Source organism: Gymnoscopelus microlampas (assembly GCF_963454915.1).
Source record: "Gymnoscopelus microlampas genome assembly, chromosome: 7".
In the NCBI taxonomy this organism is placed as follows: Eukaryota; Metazoa; Chordata; class Actinopteri; order Myctophiformes; family Myctophidae; genus Gymnoscopelus; species Gymnoscopelus microlampas.
Genome location: NC_139944.1, coordinates 50,759,624 through 50,778,609, shown reverse-complemented (window position 1 = coordinate 50,778,609; position 18,986 = coordinate 50,759,624). Strand labels below are relative to the sequence as shown.

Below are 18,986 nucleotides of genomic sequence, written 5' to 3'. Positions count from 1 at the left end.
CCTGCCAGTTAAAAAAACAAACCTTCTGGTACTTTTTTAATTAATAGCGTTTCGGCGTCAAGCCTTCCTCAGCGTGTTAAGAAAGTGGTTAGTGGTGTTGTGTGTACCAGGAGGGACTGAGACAGACAGACATGACAAGGACTTCAGCTGCTGTCGGTAAAGATAAATCATTAACAAAAATGCCCCGTAATGACACACACGACCCCCGCCCCCCTCCACCGTTGTTGGCTAGCGGCGGGCCTGGTTGTATGAGTTGGTACTATTGAACAATATAGGAATGGAAAAGCAGCCATACAAAGTCAATGCACAATTCAGCAAAATGGCTGAAATCCAGTGGATGTGACAAGATTTTGTCAGCATACTGCATCAGTTACAGTAGTTAGAAGGGTCTGCATTTCTACAGCGCCTTTCTCCATCGCTTTACCGTGTGTTACATTTACCCATTCACACACACACACACGGTGGAGAAACCCATGCAAGGTACCAACCTGCTTATCAGGAGTTGTTATGGGTTCAATGCCTTGTTCGAGGACATAAAGCGAGACCGAAGGGATCGAACCAGAAACCTTACGATTGCCAGAAGGCTGCTCTACCTTCTGCAGGAGCTACTGCCATCCTAGAACTCTACATTAATGAACTGAAACACATTTGGGGTTTCAAATGCCTGAAATTAATCAGTTTTGATGGTCACATTTGAGACTTAATGCCACAAAATGTTATCTGTATGTGACATTACAAACCTTGATGTGTGGACAATGAAGACTTTGATCATACGGTTGTGCTTTCTCCAAAGTTATAACGTAATTGTTAGTACTGTAGCCTAAGTGTATGTGAAGGCAAATCATAATGGTATGCATCTTAATACATGCATTCCACTGTCTGTTAGCCTTGCCCTGGAAACATTTATGACAGCATGTCTTCTCATAACGGCACACTTAAATATCAGGAGGGTGTGCTTTACCTTTCACTCATATTCCACTGCACTGCATTATGCAATATCATTTGAGTTATTCCAGTTTCAGACATAAAGTAAGCTATATATAAGGAATGAGAAAGTAAAAGATTTGGTTTGGTGTTCATTTGATTCTGGACATGTTCAACGAATACAATCATAAAGGCTTGAAAGACATACATTAAAAGGTTTGACCACAGCATCTTGGTTGTGCAGGCTATGCCTTCATACATCTGGAAACCATGTAACCAAGTGAACTTCCACCTGTCGTACAAACAGCACAGTGTTAAGTGACATATATATAATATATACAACAATACCATCACTAGTTTGACCACAGACGGGCACCGTTGTCGAAAATGTTCAGTTGATGTTGACACAAGCTTAATGTTTACCACTTATAATCATCTTCATGTCACTATAGTCAAAATTATATTATTTTCAAATATCATTAAAACTTAAAAAACAAACAGAGATTTACAAGTTGTGAGCTTGCGGATGAGCTATTTGTCATACAACAAAGTATATAGTAAGTGGCTTAAGCCTGGAAGGCAACAGTGTTGGAACAATGAAAACATTTATGCGTTGCTTGTTGCATACTGTATGGTAAATGACTGATTGATGCTCTCTACCCACAGAGGCATCTAACTCTCAAAATAAATCTTGTAAAGACAACATAGTTCATAGCACCTGGTGTATTTGGTCACAAGGCCCAAGAGTTCCTATAGTTGACCAAATCAAACAGGCTACATTAGTGGTAAATCAACATCAATGATGCTCCTCCAATATGACTTGAATTATCCTTAGAACATAACCCTTTTCATAAGTGAATAACCTTTCTAAAAAGGAAGACAAAGAGTTTAAGGTAAAGTTTAAAAAGTAAGTGTTTTCACTTACAGATGACATATGTTAAAATAACAGTTTACTGTGAAAATGTAAAAGGTGGAGGGGGAATCCACAGTGTGTTGGTGTTGGTCAATCTGGGGATTCAGTACACGATCAGATGACATGACATCTAAATTCAACGTATGGAATAAAACTGGGTAGAAACCATTTTGAAATCTTAAAAATATTACGTTGCAGAACCAATGCAAAAACCTTAGGACTGTACTTCATATTGGTGTTACGTGATATTAGTTTTCAAAGCAGTGAGCGTAGGTTTATTAGTTGCCATTTTCACCGTCGTTTTTTTTCCAGCCCATATAACTGTATATTGAATTTAGACGTCACCAGGCGTATCAGTAGAATGACTACGCAAGACAAGGCTTCAACTGTTAGGGGTGACAAGTGTTGACAAATAAAGCAAGACATTGCAAGATAATCAAAAGCTCCACCATTAGCCAGTGATAGATGTTGAAACAATGTCTAACAGAGACAAGCCATCTGATTTGACCAATTATCATAGACATAATATACATCTTAGACATAATAAATTGAGTCCCTATTGGATACGAGTCCCTCAGAATATGTCCCTGCAACAGTCTTCAGGTGGTCAGTGGGCAAAGCAGCCTACATGTAATACAGTAGATACAACCCCACTTCTCTAAGGTACACAGTCCCCCCCCCATGGCCTGTGAACCCTTTATGTGCCTTTTTTTTTAGCCCCTTTGTGACTATTGTTGCTGAAAGCAAAGGACTGCAAAAGGACTGGACACCAAGTTCCTCAAGTTATCTACGGTGGACAGAGCTTATACACAGAGGGAATGGAGAGGCTGGCCTACGAGCTGGCACTCTGGCTGTCTATGGGGGGTGTAGTGTCAGATGTGGGGTCAGGTTGAGGCGTCGGAGGTGCAGCGGGGGCAATGTCACTAGCGGGGGTCGAGTCAGAGTCGACGGCCGGGGCAGCGGAGGGAGGAGGAGCATTGGCGTCGGGCTCGCCGGGAGGGCCGCTCTCTTCCTCTTCGTCCTTGGGGTAGAGTTCAGGATAACTCTGCATGCAGTCCTGCATGCCACGGAAGTGTTCGATGCACTCGGAGCCTTTCATCTCCTCCTTGCTGTAGTGGAAGCAGGAGAACGCCTCCTTGAATTCGGTGCCACAGGGTCCACTGGCCATGCCCCCCAGACATGGGCAGTTCCAGTTGATGTCTCCGTTTGGCAGGATTAGGCCTAAAGGAGAGACAAACCAAGCTATAGTAAATGTATCACCACCATGAATCAAAGAAGCTTCTGTTAACCACATGATCAACACTAGCATCCCTATGCTGGGCATGTCTTAATAGGCGAACGCTCTGTGAAAATAAGTGACCATTCAGCTTAAAATAGGCATCTACAAGTTCACGTCGTAAAGTGGCGCGTTGTTAGCTTCGGCTATTTCCCACAAAGAGATTTGGTGAACAGGGAGAAAATGAGGGGGCCCTAGGACAGACCCCTGGGGGGACCCCAGTCAATGAAGTTGTGGAAGTATGTATAGGTCAGGGGTCTTCAACAGGGGGTCCGGGACCGCTAGGGGTCCTCAGAGATACTGCAGGGGGGCCGCCAAATCTTTGTGTGATAGGATTTTTCTTTTTTTACATTAACCACTTGAACCGTAGCACCCTATTCCGAGGAGAACTTTAGCCAAAAATAGCCGAGCTTGTAGATCTGCTATTTTCGGCAAAGATGATTGGTGTAGAAGGAAAAAAGAGCAGATCAAGTACAGAGTGAAAGGTCAAGTTAACTAAGTATTTAAGTATTGAGGGTTTAAGTGGTTAAATGTCGGAAAATACACACTAACAAGAAGCCAACACTGATGACAGTGCTGTCAAACAAGTCTATGAAGCTATCTATGAAGATTTTGTATTAACAACACAATTTTATACAATATGTAGTGGGGGTCCCTGCTTCTCTCAGCTAAGGGGTCCTTGGCCTGAAGAACGTTGAAGACCCCTGATGTAGGGATTTAAGTGGTGAAAGTATAGTTAGCACAGTTCTGATTGAAGTGTTATAACACTAACCCTTACCCTGCTCCTCATAAGGATCATTGGGATCCTCAGCGATCAGCTCTGCGTTGCTGGGCGTCTCGTGGTCTTCCTTTGTCACGAAGATGATGCGATCTTTACCTTGTTGGATTAAAAGCAGGAATGGCAATGAATACAGACTGTAGTAAGTGTATCCACCTAATACTGGTACTACATACAGTATATTAGCCTTGGATCAAGACTATCAAAGATTTTAGTAGTAAACGGTTTTTATTTGAGAATAACATGGGATGTACAAGTAGCAATCATAGATAAAATCATAGATTGGATCAAAGACTGAATTGTGGGTACATCATTACAAATAAAAGCATAAAAAGGGCAAACAAACACAAACATGCAGTCAAGTTAATTATTTAAAAGTCTGATCATGTAGGGGATGGCACTTTTTTTGTACCGCTCTGTTTCTTTCAGCAATTATGACATTTGAATATCTATGGTATGCAAATGTCTATGATAGTAGTCATCTTGATCCAAGGCTAGTGCTATATACTAATACCTAAGGAGAACCCCCTGAAGCAAATATTTAACCCTTTAAAGTATAAAATGAAGCCCAGGAGGAAAAGTGTCAAATGAAACGTGTTCATATTCATCAGATGAATCATCATGGCTTGGTGGGCCACAATGCAACGACAGCAGTTTAATGAACTAAAATGGATTGAACTGGTTTGACATTTGGCAGATCTCCAAGCACACTACTATCTTACTGTAGTAATTACGACAGCAGGACCCCGTGCCACGTTTTCAGTTGTACAATTAAGACTGTAATAACAGTCCAACAGCCAACAATAAGGTAAAGACACAGACAGTTCTATAGTTGTTTGCTTTAGACCAGACAGAGCCTGTCAGCTCTAACATGAGTCAGGCAGTCCACAGGTTCAAATGGTTCAGGTTAGCATAGGTTAGCATGTTAGCTTCCTCAATGACATTGCTGAAGAATGGGCTGAAATAGAGCCGATAAACACACCGTTACCTTCCTGCTTGCAGTACGACATGGCCGCAGATGTTCAGGTCTGTGAACCCTCCTCCTATATAGTAGGAAATGATGTTTTTTGAAGGATTTTAATGCCGTTGAAAGTTGAGCTTTCATTCCATAACCGACCGGCTTCTGTCTGACAACTTACCTGTGATGTCATCATCCACATCCGAGTCGCACAGTAATGACGTCAGTTAGGCTTTATTTAAGCCTAGACCTAGATGCTAGTAATAATAAGAAAAATGAGGTATTCATAATTAATTTAATCATCATTCTAGCTAAATTTCATATACATAAATCCAAATGTAGTCATTCCAAACTGTCTTTCATTGTATTTGAGATTGAAGCCAAGCAGTACATTAAAACAATGTATGACTCAAAAAATAAGAAAGCTTCAAGAACTGTAATTTTGTGTTCACTTCTTCATGCTTTCTGTTAGTAAATCCCCCTGGCTCTGGATGTTGTTGTATGTATTGATGTATTGATAACTTTGAGTATGTTGTTTTGTGTTTTTCTTTTTAAAGGTGCTTTATAAGGCTTGAAAAAAAGGCTATAGTTCAAGCCCAGGTTAAGCCTCATCAGCATCCTTCATACTTTATATTTTGTATATTAAATATTTTGTTAATATTGTAGCGCTACAATATGTCGATGATATATATATATATATATATATATGATATATATCATAGATGTATTTTATCGATTTTCACATTTGCATAAGATACGAAAGTAAAGGTCAGATAAAATACATCTACGTCTTAATCCAAAACTAGATTTAAACCTAGTATAGAGGAGATAATAACCCTAACTGGGATAGAACAAAACAATTGTTTTAGCACCCTCAAGGGCTCTCATGAATTAAACGTGTTATTTCTTCAATTTAGTTGTGATTCATGCCTGATTTCTCCACAATTAAGTCCCCAACTGTTTGGTTCTAGGGATGGTACCACATTCCTCCTCCAATACAGAGCATCAGAGGGAATAATCTGCCTCTTATCACCTGTCAGTGAGGATGTGAGCAGAACGAGAAGGAACACCTCATTCATCATAGTTCAACACCCCTGCTGACAGGCACCCTTACAACTTGTAGGAGTGCAGTGACAGCGATAGAGATCCGCTTCTCTGCAGCAAAGGAACTTCAGCCCTGCACCACCTGAGTGCCCAAATTCTTGTTTTAAAGCAATTGTACTCCCAATAGCCATTATATTGGTCATATAAAGCCAAAAACAAACCAGGCTTTGACTTGATTTAATCAAGTTAAAGACAACATCCAATTAAATAAAGACACAACCTCCAACTGTGTTGGAAAAAAACTTGTTTTTTTTAATAACACAATTATGTCCGATACATAAAGTAAAAACCAAAAATGAACCCCCTTTACATCCCTACCAAACCCATCCTCATCCAACCATGTCTCGGCAGTTTTGTGCAGCGATTCAGTCTGGGCATAAAAGGAGCATAATAACACAGACAAACACTTCCCTTCGGGGACCCAGAGAACAGAGGACAAACGTCGTTGTGTCCCTGATAAGACCAGCGTGAAAAATATCAACAGTCTATGGTTTAAACTTTAAAACATCAAAATAAAGGTACATATGAAAACAGTCCCAAGAGCTTGTCAGAGCTGTATCAGGAATACCAAGTATAATGTATACTTCTCATGTCCTAATATATGGCCCCCCCCCCGCCCCCGCCCCGAAAACCCTCGAGCACCGCGTCCAATGACCTGAAATGAACATGACATGGCTTTCTTAGAACTCTCCCAGAAAAAGCTCCAAAACAAGAGTGCGTTTGTGTTGTGAATAAGCACCGCCTTGCTCTCTTAGTGTTCCTTGAACAAGCTGAAGTGACCGACGCCTGAGGAGAGACAATGATAGGACCCTCACACAACAACTGTGCTTTTTCAGGCATTTCTTCAGCAGATTAGACAGTCAGTGGGGGACACTCAGCCAGGCTGAAGGCAGATGGAGCAATGACTACTGAAAATAAGAACAGGAAAATAATGCTATGCTGGACCCTGGGACGAATCGTCAGCCTGTCTTCACCTGTAAGACTTTTTTTTTTTTTTGCCTATACTCATACCCCAAAAAGGGTACTATATGGACAGACCAATGTGGCAGAATAGAAGGACACATCCCAGATGCAAAACGTTATGTGACTGTGCGTATTACAGAACAATGCGAAACAAAACAGAACAAAATTTTGTAGAGAATTGGATGGTCTGCGTCTGGTCTGGTGTTATGATGTTGGAACAAAAGGGATAACTTCTAGAACAGCAGTGCTCCCATGCTGCCAACTTCGCTCTGCTCTTTGACGAAGATCTCAAAGTACTGGTAGATGATGGTCACGGCCAAGAGGATTCCCGTACCCGAACCGATGGCACCCAGGAAGTCGGCCATGACGGACAGCCCTCCTATGCAAAGGCCACCGAAGGCAGCAGCTGTGGGGATGTACCTGGAAGAAGGAAAACGACGGAAAATATATGTCATTTATAACTCGTAGCGTAACTCCAGCAACGCAGTGTTGATTTTGACGACTAAAACGATAACATTCTTTTTTCGTCTGTCGTCAACTACCTTTCTTTAGTGACGAAAACGAAATAAAAACTAAGGTATGATGACTAAGACTAAATATATTGACAATTTCGTCAACAAATAAAAACTACACTAAAATGTTAGAGAGGGACTAGTGGAGAAGACATCCAGTAGAACTAAAAGACAAGTCATTTTATGTTTGGTTGCGTTCAGGTGTTGCGCTCTGAAAATAGCAGATCTACAAGCTCACAACGTCTGCAGCGCGTTGTGAGCTTGCAGATCGGCTATTTTCAGCACGCAACCAAGTGTAAAATCAGCCATTGCGACGCCAGCAAGGCACCGCCAAAATACATTTTAGTCGACTAAATCAACTGTAGATTTAGTGGACTAAAAATAGACAAAAACTAAAACATTTCAGGTGACTAAAATATGAAAACTAAATGGAATTTTATTGAAAAGACTATGACTAAAACAAAATAGAAATTTGCTGTCAAAATCAACATTACAGCAACGTTAACACTGCATGACCGAAGGAGGCCAAATAACCAAAGCTGCTTTGTACCTGTTCAGTTCATGCACCATAGAAGTCTCTCGGTGTCCCCTCATAACCATTTGTTGTTCCTTCAGCTGTTTAGCCACCTACACACACAAAGAAAGAAAACGACATGTTGATTCAAAACGTCCAACATAAAGCATGGATGTTTGACCACTTTCAACCTGGTGAGCCTATTTTGTGCATGTCAAGGCAAACATTTTAAAAAATCAGAAGAAATTCAATATCTACAAGCTCATGTGTCACAATGTGTTTTGATCTAGTGCAGTGGTTTTCAACCCTTTTCATATCAAGGTCCATTATTTATTCAGCATTTGAGCCACAGACCACCGTTTGATGAGATTTAGCCTCTCAGACCCAAGACTTATATTGAATATTTTGTTGTCGTTGGATACGATTTTGTCCACAATTCCATGCTGTGTTGATGTTGGTACCATAGGAGAGATAACGGGCAAACGTTGATCAAAATAACAATTCTTTAATTAAGTAATGCAGATGTTTAACAATAATTTAACTCTTGGGAGCGTAAAATGAAACCAAATGGACCCGTAAGGGTCTCATCTATAAGGGTCCACTTGGTTACCAACTCTCCCATCATTTAGCTGCGGACCACCTGGAACCCCCTCAAGGACCACTGGTGGCCCCGGACCGCTGGTTGAGAACCACTGATCTAGTGTCTCAGCTATACTGTAGGTACTCACTTGCAAACACACACACACACACACACACACCCACAAGCACAACATTATGGATTGACTTACATCTTTGGCAGAGGATCCTGAGACCTCAATCCAGGTCTTGGAGAAGAAGGCACAGGAGCCGAGCATGAAGACGATGTAGATGCAAGCGTGAACCGGGTCGTCCAGAACATTACCAAACGACTCCGGAGGAGATAGGTAGTAGCACAGACCACCCACCGGGTAGGCACGGGCCGGACCGCCACTAGTCGCGTCCTGAACACAAAGATATGAGCCAATTAGATCCGAGGTCAGTGAAATCCATCAAAACATGTTGTCCAAAAAAAATAATAACACAGTAATCAGCAATGTCACGAATCAATGAAATACAACTGATCCTACTTGTTCTCACATTGTTCCTTATGCATACAGTAGATATACTGTCTCGTTCTCCATGTGCACGTGTAAAAGATTGTGGTGGCAGGGGAGACCCGATAGCCAAGTGCTTTTGGGCACACTGCCCTTATCAGCGGGTCCTCGGTTCGATTTCCAGCTGGCACTGGCAGGACCATTTGCTTAATGTCATTCCCCTAATATCTCTCTGAATGTCCTGTCTCTCTTTTCATTATCCATGACAAATCAAGGCTTACAAATGCCCCAAATATAATATTTAAAGAAAAAAGAAATGGGTTGTGTGGCACCGTGAGGCTTTGGCACCAAAGCAGTCCAGTCAGGTGGTGTACTTACCGACCAGGTTCCCAGGAGGTTGACCAGGAAGTTGCCGCTGAAGCGCGTGGAGAGCATCTGCGAGATGACGTAGAGGTTGGAGACGAGCGCAGACTGCAGGATGATGGGGATGTTGGAGGTGTAGAACAGCTTGATGGGATACGTGTTGTACTGGCCACGGTAGCGTGCCGACTTGATGGGCAGGTCCACTCTGAAGCCCTAGAAAAATGTTAAGTGCAGACTTTAGATTTTTGCCATCAACATACACAACAAACGTCTACAAAACGTCTAAAAAAAGTGGCCGTCCCACACCATCGAACTGGTATTTACTATACACACTGTACTGATGAAACATTCACATAGTACCAAATTACCTCACTTTAAAAATATGTTGTTTTTTTTACAGAATATTCATCAAGATTGCCTTGCGAGCTGACCTGGAAGTATATGACCACAGCAAAGACGAAGACGGTGGCGATGAGGTTCATGAGGTTGGGCAGGTTCTGTCTGTAGAAGGCCTCTCTCAGAGCCCGCACTTTGTCTGTGCGGGTGGCGATCAGATGGAAGAGAGCGATGATGGCTCCCTCAAACTCAGTGCCTGAAAAACACACCAAGACTCACACCGTTAATCAATGCCGACCCAAAATCAGACGTCTCCTCCTTTTCATTGCTCAGGTAACCACTTTCAACTTGCCGTCCAAGATGTACTAAAAAAAGACGATGTACAATCTCACGACTTGTAATGTGTCTACTCAACTTGTAGATCATCGACTTTTGTGCGACACCATTGTACGACTAAGTATAAAATGTGGCTTTAAGTGGATAAAAAACAAGCTTCTTGTAAGACTGGTGGTGCCGTACCTCTGCCGGTGTTGACCGTGGTAGGGCTGAAGGCCTTCCACACGATGGTCTCGCAGATGTTCGTTGCAATGAACAGGGAGATACCAGAACCCAGACCATAGCCCTTCTGGAGCAGCTCGTCCAACAAGAGCACGATCAGACCGGCCACAAACAGCTGGGAGGGAAAAAAGGCAGGTGTTTAACGTTGAGCTAATGGGAGACGTGGGAGATGTCTTCCATTTTTGATGCAGATAAACAGGGTTAGGTAGTGGGACTTATTTATTAACCTGGATGATGATGAGCAAGCAGATTCCAGCACCCATTTCTGAGGGATCTCCGTACATGCCGGTCATAACGTACACGATGGCCTGTCCAATGGTGATGATCATTCCAAACACTAAAAGAGGACAAGAAAGAAGCGATGAGTTTTTCACTTTCAGCTGGTGTCCCTGCAGAGAAAACAGCTGAACAATAATGCTCCTGCAAAACGAACGGTGCAGAGAAGGCGCCGTGACATCAAAGTAAACGGGAGATCTTCAAAGAGTCAAAAGGATGTGGCGGAGACTCGTGAGTGCTAAAAGTAGGCCTGTCACAATTATTACATAATCACCTGATCGCTATTATTTCATCACCAGAATCGTTTCCAAGTATCTGTATAAATTCATCCGTTGGAAAAATGCAGATCTACAAGCTCACAAGGGCGTTGCATCTGCTATTATAGAAAATGAAATACATATATATATAATTCAAAATCATTAATCGCAATTATTTGTATGACAACTAATAATCATCAACTAAAGTGCCATGATGGTGACATGGCTAAAAGCAGTGAGAGTTGCAGACAGGGTAAGTAAACCTACACTTCTGTGCTCCGTTGAAAAGGGCTCTGTCTTTGGGGGTGTCTCCGACCTCAATGATCTTTGCTCCGGCCAACAGCTGCATGATGAGGCCTGAGGTCACGATGGGCGAGATACCCAGCTCCATCAGAGTACCTGGAAAAAAACACAACACAGTGGATTAGACCAGTGGTTCTCAACCTGTGGGTTGGAACCCCCAGGAGGGTCCCCACGTGATTTTGAGGGGGTCCCCAGATGACAGTGAAGTGACAATTTTGAGGACTTTTAAGACTGTTTTAATACGTCAAAAAGAAAGAAAGGAAAAAGACCATTATTGCGTCAAAAGTAATCAACAAACTATACTATAAAAACTGGTCAAACATTGGCCAAATTGTCAAATAATATAAGAAAGAGGAAAAAATTGTGAAAACAGCCGATCTACAAGCTCACAACGCCTCGCGTTGCGAGGCGTTGTGAGCTTGTAGATCTGCTATTTTCACAATATTCATCTGTAGAAACGAAAATATAATGCCTCAACTCCTACATTCCAAGTGCTTATCAGGGTGGGGGGGGGTCCCCACTCCCCAGTTAAAATATGATTATTTTGGGGGGTCGCGGCCTGAAAAGGTTGAGAACCACTAGATTAGACTGGTGTCTTGACAATCGCTGGAATTAATGTAAACACTATAGCAGCGATAGGAGCTGAGACCCTGGTCTAGTATTGTTATCACACACCTGATAAGGAGACCAAGTCTGATAAGAGTGGGTAGAGACTGTGATTCAGACAAGGCAGACCATTTTCTGAGAGATACAATAATAGCCCAGTGGGCTGTCAACCTTTTCACGATCAGGGCCCACTTGACAATGTTGAAAGTGGGCCGCGTGCATTTTCAAAGCGTGTTTTATCTTAATGCTTGTGTTCCGGCTTGGATCAAAAGGAACCAACATAGTATAATTTAGGTTACAATTTATCCGTATCACAAAGAAAACTCTTTTTGCAAGATTTTAAAGAAAAATTTCAATGTCATTTTCTTTTACAAATTCGTTTTTTTTTGTTAAATATTAATATTATATTATGATTCAAATCTTAAGTGTTTTGCCAATTTGGGGCCCCACTTGAAATACCCTTGCGGAGTCGCGGCCCGGGTTGGGAACCAGTGCATTAGCTTATTGGGTGAACGCGGTTCACATACATAATAGGATCTGGCCAGTGGTGGAATGTACTCAAGTACTGTACTTAAGTACCATTTTGATGTATTTTTACTTTACTGGATTATTTCCAATTTTCAATACTTTTACTTCTACTCCACTACACCTCAGAGGCAAATATTGCACTTTTACTCCACTACAATTATTAGAAAACATTAGTTACTAGTTACTTTGTATAACGTACATTAACCACTTCAGCCATGGCTATTTGAAAATAGCCGATCTACAAGCTCACAATCTACAAGCTCACACTTAAGTATATTTTGATGCCAACACGTCTGTACTTTTTCTCAAGTAAAGAAAAGAAATGTAGTTACTTTTTCCACCACCGAGAACCAGTGCATTAGCTTATTATTGGGTGAAATGTAGTTCACATACGTTCGCATACATAATAGGATCTGGCACTTCACTCACCTCTGTTGGAGGCCAGAATTACTCTCATCCAGTAGAAGGGATCTGCTGAGTCTGATGACATAATGCCAAACAATGGGATCTGAAAGAGCAGAAAAATAGGACAAAATGTAACAAAACACCTTTACCAGGAACAAAGAGCCATTACTTTTGGTTTCCATACAAATATTGCACCTAATTTATTTTTTGTTATATGACGAGTCAGTCGCAGAAAATAACTGTAATAACAGTTATTTTCCGCTATAGTGACACAACTCTTTGACAATGTACAGTATATATATATATATTAAGTTTTAGATTGCCACTGCATGCATCATTGTGATCGATTTATGATATTACCCATAATGAGTTTGTGCAACATGCATGGGTTATTGTGTTTTTATATCACTGTGGAAACTAACCTGGCAGCATACTAGGAAGATGAACAATGTGATGGCGGTCCATAGTACTTTTTCTCTGAACTGAATCTGTAGGAAACAAATGGGGAAATGGTTTTAATTTCACGGACAATCAAACTTAATGGACACAGTGTATTATTTAATAACACAATTGTATTCAATTGACTAAAATGCATACCTTTCTTTCTGGTTTCTGGATCTCTGGCAGGACCGCACAGAACGGCTTGATGACTTCTAAAAATTTAACTGAAGAAGAAACACAAAGCAACAAGTTCAATAAACAAAACAAAAAAACAAGCACGTACTTATTGTTAATGTTGAAACACTGAAGTTACTACACCAAACAGCATGTTAGAGGACAGTCAACAATCTTTGAAACATCTTCTCCACCAACACTACCCTGAAAACATTTGCTGTGGCTGCTGCAACGTCATCACAAACTAAACATGCCTGGCAGACAGATATATCTGTCAAGGCAGTAAAAGCCCTGCAAAGACTGTCTATAATATCACTATGACTATGCAAACATATCAGCAACCACAGTGTGTATCGACTGATTCGATTTAAATAATCATCCACCAACATCCCATGATAATAAACGGGTAAGGACTGGGAGGGATTATTCTGCATGTTACAAACCAGCTTATCTGCACTTTTTAGATTTTAAGTTTTATATTGTAATCAGCGAAATTATTCAGTGTTTCTTAATGGCACCTTTCTTTTTAAACATCTGTGATCATGCTGAAAGCTGCAAAAACATAAACATAAAAAAAAAGCTTCAATCAATCAATCAATCACTGAAACTGACTCTGACAGTGGAGTCATTTCTTTGTGGCCGTCAGATCACGTAAAAAGCATCTGATTTAAATCAGATTGGTCAGAACCAAAACAAACTGCCAATAGAAATGTGTATAGCAGGTTTTTTTTCTTCTTCAGCTGTCATAGAAATGTAACATTTATATCCTGAGATGTTCACGGTACAGTAGGTCAGCTAGCATTGATGCTAAAGGGATCTCATCTCGTCCATTGAGCAGGTTTAGTATGAACGTCCAGCAACTGTACAGCTTGAATAGAAATCTACAGGATTTATTAAACAGTAACTAAACGTAAATAAATGACTAGTAGTTAAGACACTCTGAGATTCAAAAAGACCAGCATGTACCGTTATAGTTAACTAACGTTATTATAGCAGCAGCACAAAAAAACAGCCTTTTCTTCGATCACTAGTTGCTATACTAGCTAACCTTGAGTACTAGCTAGCATGCTAGCAAGAGAAGAGCTTTAAAAAGGAGGAAAGTCCACGCTTTCAGCTGCTTTAAACCCGACCAACAGGTATTTAAATGGTGTTTAGTGTGTGTGTGCAGATGCTGGGGATACTCACTGCCCATGGTGGCCTGTGTGTTGCGGGTCCTTGTTGTGTTACCGGTGTGCCACTACTTTGTGTGACCAGACCATCAAGCCGCTCCGCACTGAAAAGACAGATCAGTAAAGACACGTCACCAATGGAACGGCTACTACTCGTCACTGCTACTACGCTCCAGCCTCCACCACCCGCTGCAGACTACACTTCCCAGCATGCATTGTTGTAACACACAACACAGACACACGACGAAGCAGTTCCTAATCTGTCTTCTGCTTTTGATTTATACTGAATATTCTAATAGGCAAAAAAATGTAAACATCACAATTACTTTTATAATACTTTGTCTAAAGGTCCGTCCAAAATTGGTATTCAAATCATAGACATATATAGTAGCAACCAAACAGTAATAATATAACACTACAAACAAAACAAAGATGCATAAAAAAAAAAACAAAAAAAAAAACATATGTACTACCTCCTCTTTTGGCCTCCAGAAAGGTGAGTTTTAAAGTCTGTTTTAAATGAGCCCAGCCAACTACATTTTTTGAGGGATGTTGTTAGACTATTCCAAACCTTGGTGCTGTAGAAGGAGAATTTGCCCATGTTTGTTTTATGGGTGGGTGAATTGGCCATTTTGCATATCAAACCAACAGAAAATAACAATTCTGAGAGACATGATTGTGCAACAATACTATAAAAAAACAAGACAAAAATCTTAAACATTTTTATATACACATAATGTAGGATTAAACTAAAAGAGAAACTAAAATACAGACATACACCTATACCCATACATACACATACACAATATTAATTAAGGATTAAGGTAGCCTCTCTATTCTATACTTTGACTCAAGTAGCCTACTGGGGTTGAGTAGGCCTACTTTGTTCACAATGCGTATTACACTATGCATTACACACACTGCGAACAGTTTCCTATAATCTGTCTTTTGCGCTTAGGTGGTTAAAATAATGGTTCATCATCCACAAAAATGTCCTTCTCTCTCTTATTGCATTTTAACGAAGGTGCTCTTTAAAGACAGACACATTTTGTATGATATTGAAAAGAAAAATAAGAGCATGTTTTCTTAATATGAAATGTTTCTGTGGAGGGCCTTCACCTGCTATTATCTTTTTCCATACCAACAAAAGTCAAAGTCACACACACAATCCATTAGTCTCAATTCAATTCAATTCAATTCAATTCAAAGGGGCTTTATGTTAACATTGTGAAAGCCAATGTGAAATAAAACCAAAATCCCCAAATGTGCTTATAATTAAATATTAGATATATATAATAAAGAAACGTATAGCTACAGAACTGTATCATTTTGAAACATTGCATTCAAATATAGCCTTCTAGGTAAAAAAAACCCAAAAAACATACATATACTGTATATGTATTTAAAGGTGTCTGCTCTGTATGTACAGTAGTAAGATCAATACAGTGCAGGTATAGTGCAGGAATACACATATAGGATTGGCAGTATTTTATGGTGGTTGTATTCCATTGAATGTCCTTTTCCTGTCACAACAGCTCACAAAATCGTGCTGCCGTGTTTGCGCATTGCTGTACTTTACCCGGCAGATATGGAAGTTTTTGTTATTAGTCATGTTTTCAAACTATATTTTGGGGTGTTTGTAATCTGTGGGAAGTTTGTGTCTCTGATGTCTCGGTACAGTTGGCAGGTAGTTAGAGAGTGCAACTCGGTTTCCACCTCATTTTGTGTTCAGTGGGTGCACAGTCTGTCTTCTCCTGGGAGCCAAGTCTGCCTGTGGCGGCCCCTCTCGATGGGGAGCCTGCGCTCACTGAGTTTGTACATTGTCAATGATTTTCCTTAGTTTTTACATCAGGCAAAGTGCTCAGGTATAGCTATTCATGCATGCCACTGTGTGTTTATCTATTTAGGACCAAATCGCATTCCAATTTGCTCAGTTTTGTTTTTTGATTGATTCTTTCTTTCCATTGCATCAGTTTTGTTTTCTCATCATTTGGTTTATTCCAGTGGGGTTTCTGTCTGGTGGCTCTGCTTGTGTTTTTGAACGGAGTCCCAGAACCAGCTAGCTGAGGGGGCAATGGCATCTCTCTAGAGAAGTGGTTCCCAAACTTTTTAACAGTCGAGACCCAAAAGAGAAATTTGATGTCTCCCCGGGACCGAAACTAGTGAAAATAGCCGATCTACAAGCTCACAACATGTCGCGATGCAACGTCTTGTGAGCTTGCTATTACTTAAAAGTATTTTTTCCCCTCTAATTAATAAGAAACAGATGTCCATGAAGTGACATTTAAGGACTTTTAAGACCTTTTTATACTATAAAAAGACCAAGGTTACGGCATCAAAAGTAATCAACAAACTATACTATAAAAAGAAAGAGGCAAAATTGCGAGGCGTTGTGAGCTTGTAGATCTGCTATATTCACAATATTTATCTGTGGAACCGAGTCAAACTAAATCTAATGCCTTAACTCCTACATTCCAAGTGCGTGTCAGGGTGGGGGGGTCCCCGGGTCCCCTGTTCAAATATGATTATTTTGGGGGGTCACGTCCTGAAAGGTTGAGAACCAGAGTCTCTTTCTCGGTGAGGGAGTCTTTCCCATATTCAACTCTTCCCTCCCTCCCTCCATTACAACTCTCACTGAAATAGACCAACTTCATTGAACATTATTGGAAATTATATAGTTGGTGATTAATTATTTGGGAACAATTTTAAACACACACACACACACACACACACACACACACACACACACACACACACACACACACACACACACACACACACACACACACACACACACACACACACACACACACACACACACACACACACACACACACACTATCAAACAGTCTGGGATGGATAGGGCAAGCATACATTGAATCCACACAAATACACATACAGATTGCATAAGTAGGCTATAATAGGTGGAAAGAAAGAGTATAGCTTAAATCACCCTCAAAGTACTTTTACTTAGAGGCTATTACACTGAAGTAGAAATTGGACAACGATAATTCTCTCAAGAAAGCTTAGTTTTCTCACAAGGGCAAAGAAGATGCTCAAAGCATCCTTAAACGTAATCTCCTCCTGATTGTGACGTAACAGCAAAATTATGACCGCATTCTCTACCACTAGGGTTCAGTGTTTTACCAGTAATGCTGTGGAGAGTAGCCTACTCTCTCTAACTGTGAATGATAACTATGAATGCAGTGCTCTGGGCTGGCTTGTCAATATATTTCGTACAAAAATAGCCTACTAAAGTGAGGGCCACAAATAGCCTAGACGTTTTCCTCACTGCGCTGTAGTCACAAAATGTCAAATGCAGGACACTTGTGGAACAACTGCAATGGCACCACCTCATGCAAAACAAAAACATGTCTACTGGCTTCGTTTACTTCTGAACATTTTATTGATTATGACTTCATTTCCCATCATACCCTTTGGCGTCAGTTCCCCACACGATTTTCAGCCCAGTATTTGCTTTTGTACGTTTTGACCGAGTTCTTCTTAAAGTTGATTTAAATTAGGCCTATAGGAAAACGGTAAAAAATACAATTTGAAAATGCTTTGATTGTTTGTCAGGTCAATGACTACATCTGGTTTAGGGTACCAATATAGTTGTAATTATTTATTTATGCATATTTATATGCTGTATCCATTATTATTAGCGCTATTATTATTATGGTACACAAATGTGTAACTTTGTACCCATGAGTTTTTGCATGCAGCTTTATAGCTAAACAAAGCTTTACCTCCCGCACTCTACTTACTCTACTGTGTGTGTGTGTGTGTGTGTGTGTGTGTGTGTGTGTGTGTGTGTGTGTGTGTGTGTGTGTGTGCGTGTGCGTGTGCGTGTGTGCATGGTTACTCATGTAGACTTACATGTTTTATTGTGGGGATCACATTTCCTCGCAAGCATAAGAAAAGTGGAAAGTGATGTTTTCGCTTTTCGCATGGCTATATATAGGGTAAAGAGCGAAGAAAGAAACCCCAGTGGAGTCTGGACTAAACCACATTATAAGAAAACAAAAATAAAACCACCACACTGACACAATGGAAAGAAGAATCAGCCAAAAAAAAATCCAGAGCGCATTGGAATGCTTTGGTCCTAAACAGAGAACATTGGCAGAATACAAGAGCACCATGTCTGACCCAAAACCAAGGAAATCCTTGACTATGTACAGACAGACTCGGTGAGCAGTGAGCACAGGCTCACCATCGAGAGAGGCCGCCACGGGCAGACTTGGCTCCCAAGAGAAGACAGACTGTGCACCCACTGCACACACAAGATGAGGTGGAAAACCGAGCTGCACTTTTTAACTACCTGCCAACTGTACCAAGACATCAGAGATGTAGCTACTTCCCACAGATTACAAACAGCCCCGAAATAGTTTGGAAACATGAGTAATAACTACAAGCTTCCACATTCTACATGGGTGATGTGCACCAATGTGCTAACACAGCAGCAGGATTTGTGATCTGTTATGACAGGAAAATGACGTCCAATGGAATAATATACTATATATAGATATAGATATAGATATATATATAGATATAG

At 40.7% G+C, this 18,986-nt stretch overlaps 2 protein-coding genes across 3 annotated transcripts; both read right to left on the bottom strand.

Annotated features, from left to right (window-relative positions):
* Nucleotides 1-41: 41 nt before the first annotated feature.
* Nucleotides 42-5,013, bottom strand: chchd4a (coiled-coil-helix-coiled-coil-helix domain containing 4a). 2 transcript variants are annotated; one of them, XM_084061262.1, is made up of 3 exons: nucleotides 4,874-5,013; nucleotides 3,892-3,990; nucleotides 42-3,058 (listed from the first exon to the last, which is right to left on the bottom strand). In XM_084061262.1, the coding sequence occupies exons 1-3, from the start codon at nucleotides 4,899-4,901 to the stop codon at nucleotides 2,670-2,672; spliced, it is 516 nt and encodes a 171-aa protein (XP_083917388.1). In that variant the 5' UTR covers nucleotides 4,902-5,013; the 3' UTR covers nucleotides 42-2,669. The 2 variants fall into 2 exon arrangements, with proteins under 2 accessions (XP_083917388.1, XP_083917389.1); XM_084061263.1 differs by having other exon boundaries at nucleotides 4,880-5,013.
* Nucleotides 5,014-6,182: 1,169 nt separating this feature from the next.
* Nucleotides 6,183-14,581, bottom strand: LOC311048157 (protein transport protein Sec61 subunit alpha-like). Its single transcript, XM_084061230.1, has 12 exons — nucleotides 14,448-14,581; nucleotides 13,245-13,312; nucleotides 13,070-13,135; nucleotides 12,672-12,750; nucleotides 11,073-11,204; nucleotides 10,500-10,609; nucleotides 10,234-10,387; nucleotides 9,810-9,970; nucleotides 9,394-9,591; nucleotides 8,731-8,922; nucleotides 7,979-8,055; nucleotides 6,183-7,336 (listed from the first exon to the last, which is right to left on the bottom strand). Exons 1-12 carry the CDS (start codon nucleotides 14,452-14,454, stop codon nucleotides 7,150-7,152), a joined length of 1,431 nt encoding a protein of 476 aa, XP_083917356.1. The 5' UTR covers nucleotides 14,455-14,581; the 3' UTR covers nucleotides 6,183-7,149.
* Nucleotides 14,582-18,986: the final 4,405 nt, after the last annotated feature.